This window comes from Anolis carolinensis, unplaced genomic scaffold (genome assembly GCF_035594765.1).
Source record: "Anolis carolinensis isolate JA03-04 unplaced genomic scaffold, rAnoCar3.1.pri scaffold_14, whole genome shotgun sequence".
Lineage (NCBI taxonomy): Eukaryota > Metazoa > Chordata > Lepidosauria > Squamata > Dactyloidae > Anolis > Anolis carolinensis.
The window spans coordinates 13,463,257-13,478,268 of NW_026943825.1; the positions used below are offsets into that span (position 1 = coordinate 13,463,257).

The window sequence follows — 15,012 nt, forward strand, 5'->3', positions numbered from 1 at the left end:
CTTAGATGTTGGAGGAACAATAACAAGTTTATTCAGGCACAGAGCTTAATGGTTACAATGTTGTTTCTCACTTAGAGGCACTTTTATTACAGTTACAATACTAAAATGAGGTAAGACAAACTCCCTAAAGTGTCATTTCTTTTACTTAACGTAGTTAGAACTTCTTCCTCTGCTACTTTTAAACCGCAGTCACCCTGTGATATACGATCACAGATTCTCTGTTCCTTACCAGGACACAGACTACATTAAATAAGTCACTAAACTTATTTTAAACTGACTCAAAAATGAACAATTGAGTCTCCTTGATCCCCTCAACCTAGTATCAATCTTCCCTGTGCCTCATCAGAGCACAGACTGAATCCCTTTCTTAAACTCTGCACTTCTTCAACAAAACGGCAGTTGGCTCTGCCTACTTCTCCATGGCAACCAGCCTCTGAGTGCTGAGATGCAATAACTGTGATACTTACCGTTTTAAAACATAAACATAACATCTGTAAACCAAAAATTCATACTTCATTACAGACTACAACTCCCAGAAATCCCGGCCAGCTAACCAGCTGTTAGGAAGTGTAGGAGCTGAAGCCCAAAACACCTGGAGGCCCAAAGGTTGGGAACCACTGCCCTAATGGGAGAGTGACGTGGACCATAATTATGTCTGTTGCCCTTCTTTGCTCTTTTTCCCTTCCTTCTTCTTCTTCCTTCCTTTCCTTCTCTTATTATATATATATATATACTAGCTGTGCCCGGCCACGCATTGCTGTAGCGAAGTATGGTGGTATGGGAAATAAAGTATTGAGGTATTGGTGGTAATTAAGGTCAAGGGTAAAGGTTTTCCCCTGACGGAGCTTAGCCTTCTAACTGGCAGCAATTGGATAAAAACAATTATTCCTCTCCCTCTAATTAGGACTTTATTTTTCTTTTCTTTTTGTTGTATGAACGTAGAGGCATGGATGAGGGGTTGTGCTGCCAAGTTTAGTGTTTCTGGGATGTGTAGTTTTGTTGTTTTTTCCTAGGCCGAAATTTCATTACCCTTTTATATATATAGATTACTAATAATATTGCAATATAGTGGTATAGTACAATATAGTACAGTAGAGTCTCACTTATCCAAGCCTTGCTTATCCAAGCCTCTGGATTATCCAAGCCATTTTTGTAGTCAATACTTTCAATATATCGTGATATTTTGGTGCTAAATTCGTAAATACAGTAATTACCACATAACATTACTCCATATTGAACTGCTTTTTCTGTCAAATTTGTTGTAAAACATGATGTTTTGGTGCTTAATTTGTAAAATCATAACTTAATTTGATGTTTAATAGGCTTTTCCTGAATCCCTCCTTATTGTCCAAGATATTCTCTTATCCAAGGTTCTGCCTGCCCGTTTAGCTTGGATAAGTGAGACTCTACTGTAATATAAAATGTTATATATTGGGCCCCTGGTGGCTCAGTGTGTTAAAGCGCTGAGCTGCTGAACTTGCGGACCAAAAGGTCCCAGGTTCAAATCCCGGGAGCAGAATGAGCGACCGCTGTTAGTCCCAGCTCCTGCCAACCTAGCAGTTCGAAAACATGCAAATGCGAGTAGATCAATAGGTACCGCTCCGGCGGGAAGGTAACGGCGCTCCATGCAGTCATGCCTGTGGCCACATGACCTTGGAGGTGTCTACGGACAACGCCGGCTCTTCGGCTTAGAAATGGAGATGAGCACCAACCCCCAGAGTCTGTCACGACTGGACTTAACGTCAGGGGAAAACCTTTATTTCCAATAGTTTTAGACTTCTAAATCCCAGCTTAAGCGGCCGAGGAGGGAAAGGAAAGGGCCTGATGCTGTTAGGAATTGTGGGAGTTGAAGTCCAAAACACCGGGAATGCCCAAGTTTGCCCATGCTAGCATCTTTCTGGGAGCAGCTCCGGAAATGGGTTGAGGAATCCCGATATTTTTGGAGATTTTGAATGTGGTGGGAGCCTTGCGTCGGTCCTTCCAGCACCGTAACCTTCTCTCCTTTTCTTCTCCTCTTTTCTTCTTGTCTTTCCAGAACATCTTTCAGGTGATGCGGACACAGCACAGAGACATTACGACTTAGCCTTGAGCCGCCTTGGGACAAAACAAAACCGTATTACCCCTTCCCCGTCCTCCCCGTAAAAAATTTAACACTTTTAAAAAACGAGAGAAAAACAAGAGAGGGAAAATGATTTATTGTACTCATGCCCTTAAAACTAAATATTAATACCATTTGTGAATTTAATGTTTAAGCAACGAAGCCGTCGGAAATACGGGAGCGGGGAGTTCAGTTCGTTTCCAGCGACAAAACAAAAAAAAATCCATTGCTTCTTATAGTTTGTCCTCCCCTTTACCTTCCTGGAGCCGTGTTGTGAAAAGATGGACGATGCCGAGGGATTGTTCGTTTCTTTCTCTTCTTTTGTTTTGTTTATTATTTTTTTTCTACAACTGGATATAGATATATGTACATCCATTTGCACTGTTTGGACATATATATGTATGTATGTAAAGAAAATTATATATACAAACTATCACGCACGTATATACATATATATAATTTTCATATCGGCGGGCGTTAACCCTTGGAGCGCACAGAGGGGGTGTCCTTCCGCCTGGGTTTGTTGTGTTGTTGTTGTTGTGTTATTATTTTGTTTTGTAGAAAAATCTAGAAGGAAGCAAAGCCGGGAGAAAGAAAGAGGGATTAAAAAAGAACTAGCATTAAAAGAAATGCCTCTCTTAGTATATAGGGATTTGAACCGAAACACGTCGGTTTCGCACGCTTGAAAAGAAGTTTGAATCCCAATGTTTTGTTTTATTTGCAATGGGACGAGAGTCTTTCTCGCTGTTTCGGGAGTTGGAATATCGGCACTTTTGGGGTTCCGTCTCAGTGGAAATGCCCATGTTTGAATGTATACGGTCGCGAAACTTAAATTGATTTTTTCTTTTTCCAAAGTGCAAAATTTGATTTCAAATCCAATTTCAAATTTGATTTCAACCATTTCCTACCTTCTGGTTGGTTATGTGGTTTCTTGATATCATGCGAGTTCTTTGGTCTTACATTTCTGCCTTTCAGGTTCGGCGTTTGGTTTGTTTGGGAGGGAGCGGAAGAGAGGTTTCTTCTTCGTGGTGCCTGTGAAATGCGCACATATGAGTCTCCTGCACCTGAATATGTTAATCTCATATGTGCGGATTTCACAGGTGACCACTCGAAGAAACATGGTTATATGTAAGCAACTCATTCTTCTTGATGTTGGATGGGATTATAATTGAAAAAACTGGACATCCGGGACAAAATTGTCAGCAAATACAGCTGTGGTTGTCAACTAGGTGGACCAGTTTCAGGCAGAAGATTAGACCTCGAGGAGACATATTTCTTCACCATTTATTGCCACGACATTCTCTTGATTTCTTTCGTTGGACTAATAAATGCAACCTTCTCATCGTTGAGCGAGTTGCCCATTTTATGACCCCTTTGGTTAGTCAACACATTCAATGGTAACCAGAATACAATACAAGACAAAATACATTGCAGGTTTTTTTTTTCCAATTGCATGGAGAATATTGAGAGAAGCTGAAACACAGAGTTGAGGAGCATCACTGACTTAGAAGGTTGGGATTTGGTTTGGAGACAACAAATTGTTAGACAACAAATTTGACAGAAAAAGTAGTTCAATACACAGTAATGCTATGTAGTAATTACTGTATTTACAAATTTAGCACCAAAATATCACGGTGTATTGAAAACATTGACTACAATAATGCGTCGGATAATCCAGAACGTTGGATAAGTGAGACTCTATTGTACCATCACTCTGTAGCCGGCCTTTTCTAGAAACTCTGCCCTTTTATCCTTACCCTGTTTCCCCTAAAATAAGACATCCCCAGAAAATAAGACCTAGCAGAGGTTTTGCTGAATTGCTAAATATAAGGCTTCCCCCGAAAGTAAGACCTAGAAAAGTTTTTGTTTGGAAGCAGGCCCGCCGAACAGAACACCAGAGCATGCAGGCTCGGTAAATGTACGTACCATAGTACATGTACATATTACATAGTACATGGAAATATTGGTAGTAACAAGAAATTCTTGATAGGATTCAGTGTTTGTCTGGTTATGCTGGTTTGTGATGACAACTACTGTACAGTATATATAAAATGTTCAATTTTTGCTCAATAATAAATGTGAATTCTTCTTTATGGAAAAATAAGACATCCCCTAAAAATAAGACCTAGTGCATCTTTGGGAGCAAAAATTAATATAAGACACTGTCTTATTTTCGGGGAAACACAGTAGATTTTTGTTTTCTTTCTGACCTATAATCTGCTGAGAGAGTTGTCTGTTTTGTCGCCCAAAGTTGCCCAGGACTCGTCAAACCATTCTGAAAAATATATGATAAATTTGTCCTTTTTTTTGGCAAAATTGATTGAGAACGCGATGCAAAGGTTTTCTCGCCCATAGTGAGTGTTAGCCGACATCATCCAAACGGTAACATTTCCGTTATTTGAAAGTACAGTAGAGTCTCACTTATCCAACATAAACGGGTCGGCAGAACGTTGGATAAGCGACTATGTTGGATAATAAGGAGGGATTAAGCAAAAGCCTATTAAACATCAAATTAGGTTATGATTTTACAAATTAAGCACCAAAACATCATGTTATACAACAAATTTGACAGAAAAAAGTAGTTCAATAAGCAGTAATGCTATGTAGTAATTACTGTATTTACAAATTTAGCACCAAAATATCACGATGTATTGAAAACATTGACTACAATAATGCGTCGGATAATCCAGAACGTTGGATAAGTGAGACTCTACTGTACCATCACTCTGTAGCCAGCCTTTGCTAGAAACCCTGCCCTTTTGTCCTTAGATTTTTGTTTTCTTTCTGGCCAATAATCTGCAGAGAGGGTTGTCTGTTTTGTCGCCCAGAGTTGCTCCAACCCATTCTGAAAAATATATGATAAATTTGTTTTGGTTTTGTTTTTGGCAAGGGTTCTGATTGAGAAAGTGATGCATCGCTTTCTAGCCTGTAGCGAGTGTTAGCCGACATCATCCAAACGGTAACATTTCAGTTTTTTGAAAGTAAAACTCTTGTCCCTTTCCTTGGCCTTGGAGACTCCCATTGAAAGAACTCTCCCCGTCCTAATTGTCCTGTAAATTCAGAAAATCCTGCTTTTTTGCTTTCCAGCCCTGCATGCGGACATGTTTTGTACAGCTACAGCAATGAGTACCATTCAGCCATCGTCTGCGGAAGAGTTAGAAAAGTTGAGCTAAGCTTGTCTCCATTGACTGGACGTTTGTCCGTAAGTTGACTTTTAATTCTGGTGGTTTGGTGGAGGTGTTGGCAGAAGAGATTTTGGGGAGAAAGTGTCACCAGAAAACAGTGTGCCAGTAGTAGTGTGGTTTTTCAGAAGGTAAGAAAATAAAATAGCCCCAGCGCCTTGAAAATATTTTGTAAGTTACCCGGAAGCCTTTTGTGTTCCTACGCTTCGTGGTGTCCAAGGTGAAACCGTTTTTCCGTTGGTTGTAAGTCAGATAATATCACTTGATTCATGGGAGGAATAGCTGCTTGGTTTGATACAACACTAGAAGTACAGTAGAGTTCCGGTTATTCGACATAAACGGGCGGGCCGAATGTCGAATAACTGGATCTGATGGATAATAGGGAGGCCCTATTATCCAGCAAGCCGGTTGAAGGAAGTGTCCCGTGCGTGTTGCTAGGTAGATAGCAAGCTACCTAGCAACGCGCAGGTGCGCTTCTACCCTGCCTCTTGGGAGGTGCCCGTGCGTGTTGCTAGGTAGATAACAAGCTACCTAGCAACGCTCAGGGGTGCTTCTGCCCTGCTTCTTGGGAGGTGCCTGTGCATGTTGCTAGGTAGATAACAAGCTACCTAGCAATGCTCAGGGGTGCTTCTGCCCTGCCTCTTGGGAGGTGCCCGTGTGTGTTGCTAGGTAGATAACAAGCTACCTAACAACGCTCAGGGGTGTTTCCTAAGCCGAGTGCTCACCGCTCCGCCCCTTGGGAAGCGCCCGTGCGTGTTGCTAGGTAGCTTGCTATCTACCTAGCAACTCGCACAGGCGCCTCCCAAGGGGCAGAGCAGCGAGCACTCGGCTTAGCGAAGCGCCCGTGCGCGTTGCTAGGTAGCTTGCTATTTACCTAGCAACGCGCACGGGCGCTTCTCTGCTCGCCGCCCTGCCTCTTGGGAGGCGCCTGTGCGCATTGCTATGTAGATAGCAAGCTACCTAGCAACGTGCATGAGCGCCTCCCAAGGGGCCTGGGACGTCGGATAACACGGAGTGTCGGTTAACCGGAACTCTACTGTATACACCTCTCCATTGCCCACTATTTTCCACATTGTTTCCAAAGGCTAGAAGGCAAATGGGCCAATTACTTGATGGTACGGAGATCCTTTTTGCGGCTAGCGATTGCAAAAAAACCGGGCTTTATATGCTTTAAAGTAGAATGGGAAGGTTTCAGATGGAGAGTTGGGGAGATGCCAGCCCTGGAAAGTGAGTCGGGATTGAACCATTTCCTTCAATCTGGCCACTAAGTATTTATTTCCAAGGAAACCTGTAGGTAAAGCCATAAAAGCATCAGCCTTCTTGTCACTCCGATGCAAGTGATGGTCTTTGGTGTCATTTCATTCTTCTTGGTTCTGGCGTTCCTTCCCGAAATCCAGCTTTTCTTGGCACTGCTGTTCGTGATTGCTTCCCACAAAATATGTCTCATATTTAAAATCCACTGCTTATAGAAAGCCAGCAGCTCAAGAAGTGGACTCCTTGACATGCTACTTTTCTGTGTGCGGGGTATTTCGGATCCTGTTGATTCCTGTGTTCGCAACCACTAAAGTTTCTCAGGGGTGGCAAAATGGCACTGGGATGGAAAATCTCCTTTGCACCCCGTATCAGTGGGTCTGTTTCCTTCTTTTTTGCAATGGGTCCACAATGCCCTGCAGGGAGCTTATCTGCTCCGCTTACAATCTTTTCCTGAATCTAAGCTTGAAAAGGAGCAATGGCCAGTTTCTTCCCCCCGGCAAGACCTCTCTCTGTATCTCCCTTTGCTTCTGATCATCTCTCGTAATCCAGATTACGTCTATCCGACTGCGTGGATATATCTGTGTTTTTGTCTTTCCACTTGCATGCGTCCTCTGCTTTTCAGTTCAAGTGCCGTGGGATTTTTAAGGACATCTTTCTGGCTATTTCTAGCACCTCTTTGCTTTCCAAACCGGTGATTTCTTTAACTTGCTGACAAATTGCTGCCTGCAGCCAATACTTCACACACTGAGCGAGATTTTAAATGGGATTATTATTATTATTATTTTATTATGACACAGCAAACAAGATAGATATGCTGGACTTCGTATCACAAAATCACAAGTCGAACACTTCCCAAGTGTCTAGGACTGTGTGATGTATTTTCGGATGATGCATGCAGATCCCAGTCGGATGGCCTTTTGCAGTTGGCAGATCGTAATTTTGTCAATGTCTATTGTTTCCAAATGCCGGCTGAGATCTTTTGGCACGGCACCCAGTGTGCCCATCACCACTGGGACCACCTGTCTTGGTTTCTGCCAGAGTCGTTGAAGTTCAATCTTGAGGTCCTGATAGCGGCTGAGTTTTTCCTGTTGTTTTTCGTCACCTGGGATGGCGACATCAATGATCCAACCCTTTTTCTTTTCCACAACTGTGATGTCTGGTGTGTTGTGTTCCAGAACTTTGTCAGTCTGGATTCGGAAGTCCCACAGTATCTTTGTGTGCTCATTTTCCAATACTGTTGAAGGTTTCTGATCCCACCAGTTCTTTGCTGCTGGGAGGTGGTACTTGAGGCATAAGTTCCAATGGATCATTTGGGCCACATAGTTGTGCCTCTGTTTGTAGTCTGTCTGTGCGATTTTCTTACAGCAGCTGAGGATATGATCAATGGTTTCGTTAGCTTCCTTGCAGAGTCTGCATTATTATTATTATTATTATTATTATTATTATTATTATTATGTTTATTTATATCCTGCTTTTTTCTCTCCACGGGTCCATAGATCACTTTGGGGGAAGATTCTGGAGGAAAATATGGTGATGTCTGGTGTTTTGTGTTCCAGAACTTTGTCAGTCTGGATTTGGAAGTCCCACAGTATCTTTGCGTGCTCATTTTCCAATATTTTTGCAGGTTTGTGGTCCCACCAGTTCTTTACTGCTGGGAGGTGGTACTTGAGGCATAAGTTGAGGATATGAGCAAGGAAACTGACGAAACCATGGATCATATCCTCAGCTGCTGTAAGAAAATCGCACAGACAGACTACAAACAGAGGCACAACTAGGTGGCCCAAATGATTCATTGGAAATTATTATTATTATTATTATTATTACTACTACTACTGCTTCGTACAGTCGTTCCGCTTGGAGTGTGTCCTGATCCGGAGCTGGGACAGTAAAGGGACAGAGCGCTCTCTGCTAGTTGCAACCCGATCTGTTTTGTCAGCAGCTTAGAGCCTCAAGGCTGCCTTTCCAAACATTAACACAACCCTTAGGTTTAAGGGACATAATCTGGGGCTACACATGAGTTCCAAGTGGAAAGAACAACCATTTGGGTTGCAAAGTTCTTGCTTGGTTGTTCCTTACTTCGTTGACAATGGAATTTTGGTTCAAGGGGTAGAATATCCGAAATGTTGGTCCTTCCGCACTACACAATTATAGCACTGTGATCCCACTCTCAACTGCAAAACACAAGGGAATGTAGTGTGCAGGGCACTCAAACTCTCTGGGTCAAAGTTCTGAATTTCCCTCCCGAAACTACAAATCCCATGACGCAGCTGTTGCAGTTAGACATGGATCCGTACCGTGTTTCCCGAAAATAAGGCAGTGTCTTATAGTAATTTTTGCTCCCAAAGACATGCTAGGTCTTATTTTCAGGGGATTTTGCTGCCTTCTCCTCCGCCGTGAAGTAGGGAAAATTCCCCCAAACCTTTACTAGGTCTTATTTTCAGAGGATGTCTTATTTTCGGGGTAACACGGTAGTTCAATATGTGCAGATATCAACAGGCTGCACAAAGGCACGTACACACACTCGTTGCTCTTTATTTTGTGTTATTTTTCATTAGTGTGCCTGCCATATGCTTGCGTCTGCTCCTGTGTTGAGGATTTGGACCTGACTGGTTCTCATGTGTTGGCCTTGGATCTTCTCACCCAACTATATTCTCTCCATCTAACTATAATCATCTTTGAAATTAGAACAAATTTGGTTGCTATCTCCTGAATCCAAAACGACATGCCCCCTTTAAGGACAACCGTGATTTGGTGGTAAACATTCCCCTCGAGTTGCTGTCTCCAAACTAAATACCCTGTTTCCTCGAAAATAAGACATCCCCAGAAAATAAGACCTAGTAAAGGTTTTGCTGAATTGCTAAATATAAGGCCTCCCCTGAAAGTAAGACCTAGCAAAGTTTTTGTTTGGAAGTATGCCCGCCGAACAGAACACCAGAGCATGCAGGATTGGTAAATGTACGTACCATAGATTATTGTACATGGAAATATTGATAGTAACAAGAAATTCTTGATAGGATTCACAGTTTGTCTGGTTATGCTACTGTACAGTCTATATATATAAAAGTGTAATGAAATTTCAGCCTAGGACAAAACAACAAAACTGCACATCCCAGAAACACTAAACTTGGCAGCACGACCCCTCATCCATGCCTCTATGTTCATACAACAAAAAGAAAAGAAAAACAAAGTCCTAATTAGAAGGAGAGGAATAATTGTTTTTAGCCAATTGCTGCCAGTTAGAAGGCTAAGCTCCGCCTACTTGGTCTCCTAGCAACCCACTCAGCTCAGGGGACAGGCAGAATTAGGCCTCACTTAGGCCTCTTCCACACTGCCTATAAGATACAGATTATCTGATTTTAGCTGGATTATATGGCAGTGCAGACTCAAGGTCCTTCCACACAGCTATATAACCCATTTATAATCTTATATTATCTCCTTTGAACTGCATTATCTTGACTCCACACTGCCATATAATCCACTTCAGTGTGCATTTTATACAGCTGTATAGAAGGGGCCTCATATAATCCAGTTCTAAGCAGATAATATAAGATACTTTATTTCCCATACCACCATACTTCGCCACAGCAACGTGTGGCCGGGCACAGCTAGTATATAATAAATGTTCATTTTTTTTGTTCAACAATATGAATTCTTCTTCATGGCAAAATAAGACATCCCCTGAAAATAAGACCTATTGCATCTTTGGGAGCAAAACTTAATACAGTAGAGTCTCACTTATCCAACATAAACGGGCTGGCAGAATGTTGGATAAGCGAATATGTTGGATAATAAGGAGGGATTAAGGAAAAGCCTATTAAATATCAAATTAGGTTGTGATTTTACAAATTCAGCACCAAAACATCATGTTATACAACAAATTTGACAGAAAAAGTAGTTCAATACGAAATAATGCTATGTAGTAATTACTGTATTTACGAATTTAGCACCAAAATATCACGATGTATTGAAAGTATTGACTACAAAAATGCGTTGGATAATCCAGAACGTTGGATAAGTGAGTGTTGGATAAGTGAGACTCTACTGTACCTGTATACCTGTATCTGTGTGTATACATTATTTTTATATATGACTTTCACCTCACATGTTTGCAAGTCTTTGCAAATCCTATACAAATATAATTATCTATATATAGATGCCTAGATAGATAAATATGAATATAGTTCTATAGGACCTGCAAATATTTCAGGATAAGTGAGACTCTACTGTATTTACGAATTTAGCACCAAAATACAATGATGTATTGAAAGTATTGACTACAAAAATGCGTTGGATAATCCAGAACGTTGGATAAGTGAGTGTTGGATAAGTGAGACTCTACTGTATAAGACACTGTCTTATTTTTGGGGAAACGCGGTATATGGGAGGCGTATCTGACTTGTGGTGAAAGCGCAAAACCCTGCAGCCTAAGGTTTGAATTTTGTGGTTGTTTTCATTCCGGCTCTTTGTTCCCAAACTGAAGTTCCCAAGTTGCAGCCACTAAGGATTTCCAACACATTTCCGAACGTTGAGAAAGACTAATGGAGTTGCGATTGCATTTGTAAACGACTGGCAGGATTCGTTCAAAATCCTCCCACGTTTGACTTGGTTTGACATATTTCGGGCTAGGAAACAAATGAGATTGTCAGGACCCCAAATTCTTATGCCTGACGGTAAATTTGGCCATTTTTAAATATCAGACGAACGGGAATGTTTTTGAGCAAAGGCTGGCTCTTGGTTTGGATGCTTCTGTTTTTGGGGCAACCTTAAAAAGCCAGTTTTGGATCTCAGCTTTGCATCCTGGAAGACCCCAAATTCCTCGTGTTTAGAAGTATAGTAGAGTCTCGCTTATCCAACGTAAACGGGCAAGCAGAACGTTGGATAAGCGAATATGTTGGATAATGAGAGATTAAAGAAAAGCCTATTAAACATCAAATTAGGTTATGATTTTACAAATGAAGCACCAAAACATCATGTTCGACAACAAATTTGACAGAAAAAATAGTTCAATACACAGTAATGCTATGTAGTAATGACTGTATTTATGAATTTAGCACCAAAATATCACGATGTTTTGAAAAGATTGACTACAAAAATGTGTTGGATAATCCAGAACGTTGGATAAGCGAGTGTTGGATAAGTGAGACTCTACTGTATTTCTGGTAACAAGATTGGGAAATAGCGAGATGTGGCCAATTTGGATGTGGTTCGTTGGACTCCGCATCCAAAGGCTTCACATTTCCATCGGGATTTTCTCCTTCTCCGTTCCTCTGTTTTCATCTTGCTGCTTTGGTGTAAATGCTTTTGAGGTTTTTTCCCGTCGGGAAAAGGCTGGATTTGCTTCGTCGACATCCCTCCTTGCATTGCAAACCTTGCATCTTTCTCTGTGCCAAACACAACTTTTGCAGAACTTTACGTGCATTTTGGGGGGCCCAGCATAAGTTAAATAATATTACAGTCAGAAGGATATATCTATATATATAAAAGGGTAATGGAATCACGGCGCCGGACAAAACAACTAAACTAAATGCCCCACAACCTCAAAAAGTGACAGCACAACCTCTCATCTACGCCTCTAGTTTCATACAACAAAAAGAAAAGAAAAATAAAGTCCTAGCCACAGCAACGCGTGGCCGGGCACAGCTAGTGTATGTATATATATATATATATAAAGGGTAATGGTATCACGGCGCCGGACAAAACAACTAAACTAAATGCCCCACAACCTCAAAACGTGACAGCACAACTTCTCATCTACGCCTCTACGTTCATACAACAAAAAGAAAAGAAAAATAAAGTCCTAGCCACAGCAGCGCATGGCCGGGCACAGCTAGTATGTGTAGGTAATGGAATCATGGCACCGGACAAAACAACTAAACTAAATGCCCCACAACCTCAAAAATTGACAGCACAACCCCTCATCCACGCCTCTAGGTTGATACAAGAAAAAGAAAAGAAAAATAAAGTCCTAATTAGAGGGAGAGGAATAATTGTTTTTTATCCAATTGCTACCAGTTAGAAAGCTAAGCTCCGCCCACTTGGTCTCTTAGCAACCCACTCAGCCCAGAGGACAGGCAGAGTTAGGTCTCATTTAGGCCTCTTCCACACTGCCTATAAGATACAGATTATCTGATTTGAACTGGATTATCTTGACAATTAAATTGACTACAAAAATGGCTTGGATAATACAGAAGTTTGGATAAGTGAGACTCTACTGTACCACCATATTTCGCCACAGCAACGCGTGGCCGGGCACAGCTAGTACATATATATATATATATACAACACACACACACACACATATATATACGCATACATATACATAGAGAGATAACATAACATTAGAAGCATCCCAACAGCAATAACACAAGGTAAATAATGCTTTGTGTTGTCGAAGGCTTTTTTTGCCGGAATCATTGGGTTACTGTGTGTTTTCAGGGCTGTATCTCATGTTCTAGAAGCATTCTCTCCTGACGTTTTGCCTGCATCTATAGCAGGCATCCTCAGAGGTTGTGCAGATCCTTGCCATAGATGCAGGCGAAATGTCAGGAGAGAATGCTTCTGGAGCATGGCCATTCATCTCGGAAAACTCACAGCAAGTGAAATCATGCTTTTTTTGTGGTGGTATTTTTTTCCTTTCAGGTGGAAGGATTATCAATATCTTTTAGCCCAATAGTTTAGGCCAAAAACCAATGTCTCGCTCACCACTGGGTTCCATGGAATTTTTCTTCCCCGTTTTTAAAAAATTTTCTCTGGCCAGTAACGTTTACGAAATCCAGATTGTTCGGCGCCATGCATTTGTGTGTCTTGTCTGTTTCTCTCTCCCTTTTTTTTAATTTATTCAAGAGGACTCTTAATTGTAATTTTCATGGCGGTATCTTGTATTTTTATTTGCAATTTTCAGATGTGAAGGCGAAGAAAACAATAAGGGAGGGGTGGCGGGGGGGGGGAAAAAACCAAGAAAACCATTTTTCAAGCAGTGTTGCATTCTTCATATTATTATTTTTTCTTTAGAGCTAACCACTCTAAAATTTGTTTGGTAAAAGTCAATTAGTGTAACTAATTGTAACATATTCTTTTAAATAAATTGATTTATTGATGAAACGGCCAAGTCTCAAGTCTAGTCGACATGGGGGTCGGGACGGGGTGTCAGAGGAGTCGGCAAAGACCATCAGAAAACATTACAACTCAACTTTAACACTTTAACAACACAACCGTTCAATGCTAAGTCTTCCTCGTCTGCGCAGGGTTCCAAACTTCGCACTTTAACAACACAACCGTTCAATGCTAAGGCTTCTCCGTCTGCGCAGGGTTCCATACTTCGCTCTTTAACAACACAACCGTTCAATGCTAAGGCTTCCCCGTCTGCGCAGGGTTCCATACTTCGCTCTTTAACAACACAACCGTTCAATGCTAAGGCTTCCCCGTCTGCGCAGGGTTCCATACTTTGCACTTTAACAACACAACCGTTCAATGCTAAGGCTTCCCCGTCTGCGCAGGGTTCCGTACTTCGCACTTCAACAACACAACCGTTCAATGCTAAGGCTTCCCCGTCTGCGCAGGGTTCCGTACTTCGCACTTCAACAACACAACCGTTCAATGTTAAGGCTTCCCCGTCTGCGCAGGGTTCCGTACTTCGCACTTCAACAACACAACCGTTCAATGCTAAGGCTTCCCCGTCTGCGCAGGGTTCCGTACTTCGCACTTCAACAACACAACCGTTCAATGCTAAGGCTTCCCCGTCTGCGCAGGGTTCCGTACTTCGCACTTCAACAACACAACCGTTCAATGTTAAGGCTTCCCCGTCTGCGCAGGGTTCCGTACTTCGCACTTCAACAACACAACCGTTCAATGCTAAGGCTTCCCCGTCTGCGCAGGGTTCCGTACTTCGCACTTCAACAACACAACCGTTCAATGCTAAGGCTTCCCCGTCTGCGCAGGATTCCATACCTCATGCTTTAACAACACAACCATTCAATACTAAGGCTTCCCCGTCTGCGCAGGGTTTCATACTTCGCACTTTAACAACACAACCGTTCAATGCTAAGGCTTCCCCGTCTGCGCAGGGTTCCATACTTCGCACTTTAACAACACAACCGTTCAATGCTAAGGCTTCCCCGTCTGCGCAGGGTTCCATACTTCGCTCTTTAACAACACAACCGTTCAATGCTAAGGCTTCCCCGTCTGCGCAGGGTTTCATACTTCGCCCTTTAACAACACAACCGTTCAATGCTAAGGCTTCCCCGTCTGCGCAGGGTTCCATACTTCGCACTTTAACAACACAACCGTTCAATGCTAAGGCTTCCCCGTCTGCGCAGGGTTCCATACTTCGCACTTTAACAACACAACCGTTCAATGCTAAGGCTTCCCCGTCTGCGCAGGGTTCCATACTTCGCACTTTAACAACACAACTGTTCAATGCTAAGGCTTACCCGTCTGCGCAGGGTTTCATACTTCGCCCTTTAACAACACAACCGTTCA

The 15,012-nt window shown here is 42.1% G+C and overlaps 1 protein-coding gene and 1 long non-coding RNA gene across 3 annotated transcripts in view; one reads left to right on the forward strand and one right to left on the reverse strand.

Moving 5' to 3' along the window:
* Window positions 1-3,447, forward strand: part of snx27 (sorting nexin 27) — a 69,329-nt gene extending 65,882 nt beyond the window's left edge. For both annotated transcript variants that reach the window (XM_062965283.1, XM_062965282.1), the window contains exon 13: window positions 2,036-3,447. In XM_062965283.1, the coding sequence (XP_062821353.1) occupies window positions 2,036-2,083 (48 nt within the window). In that variant the 3' untranslated portion in view covers window positions 2,084-3,447. The remainder of the gene's footprint in view (window positions 1-2,035) is intronic.
* The window catches only part of LOC134294391 (uncharacterized), a 74,334-nt gene that overhangs the window by 8,134 nt on the left and 51,188 nt on the right, over window positions 1-15,012 (reverse strand). The gene's annotated exons all lie outside the window — the stretch shown is intronic.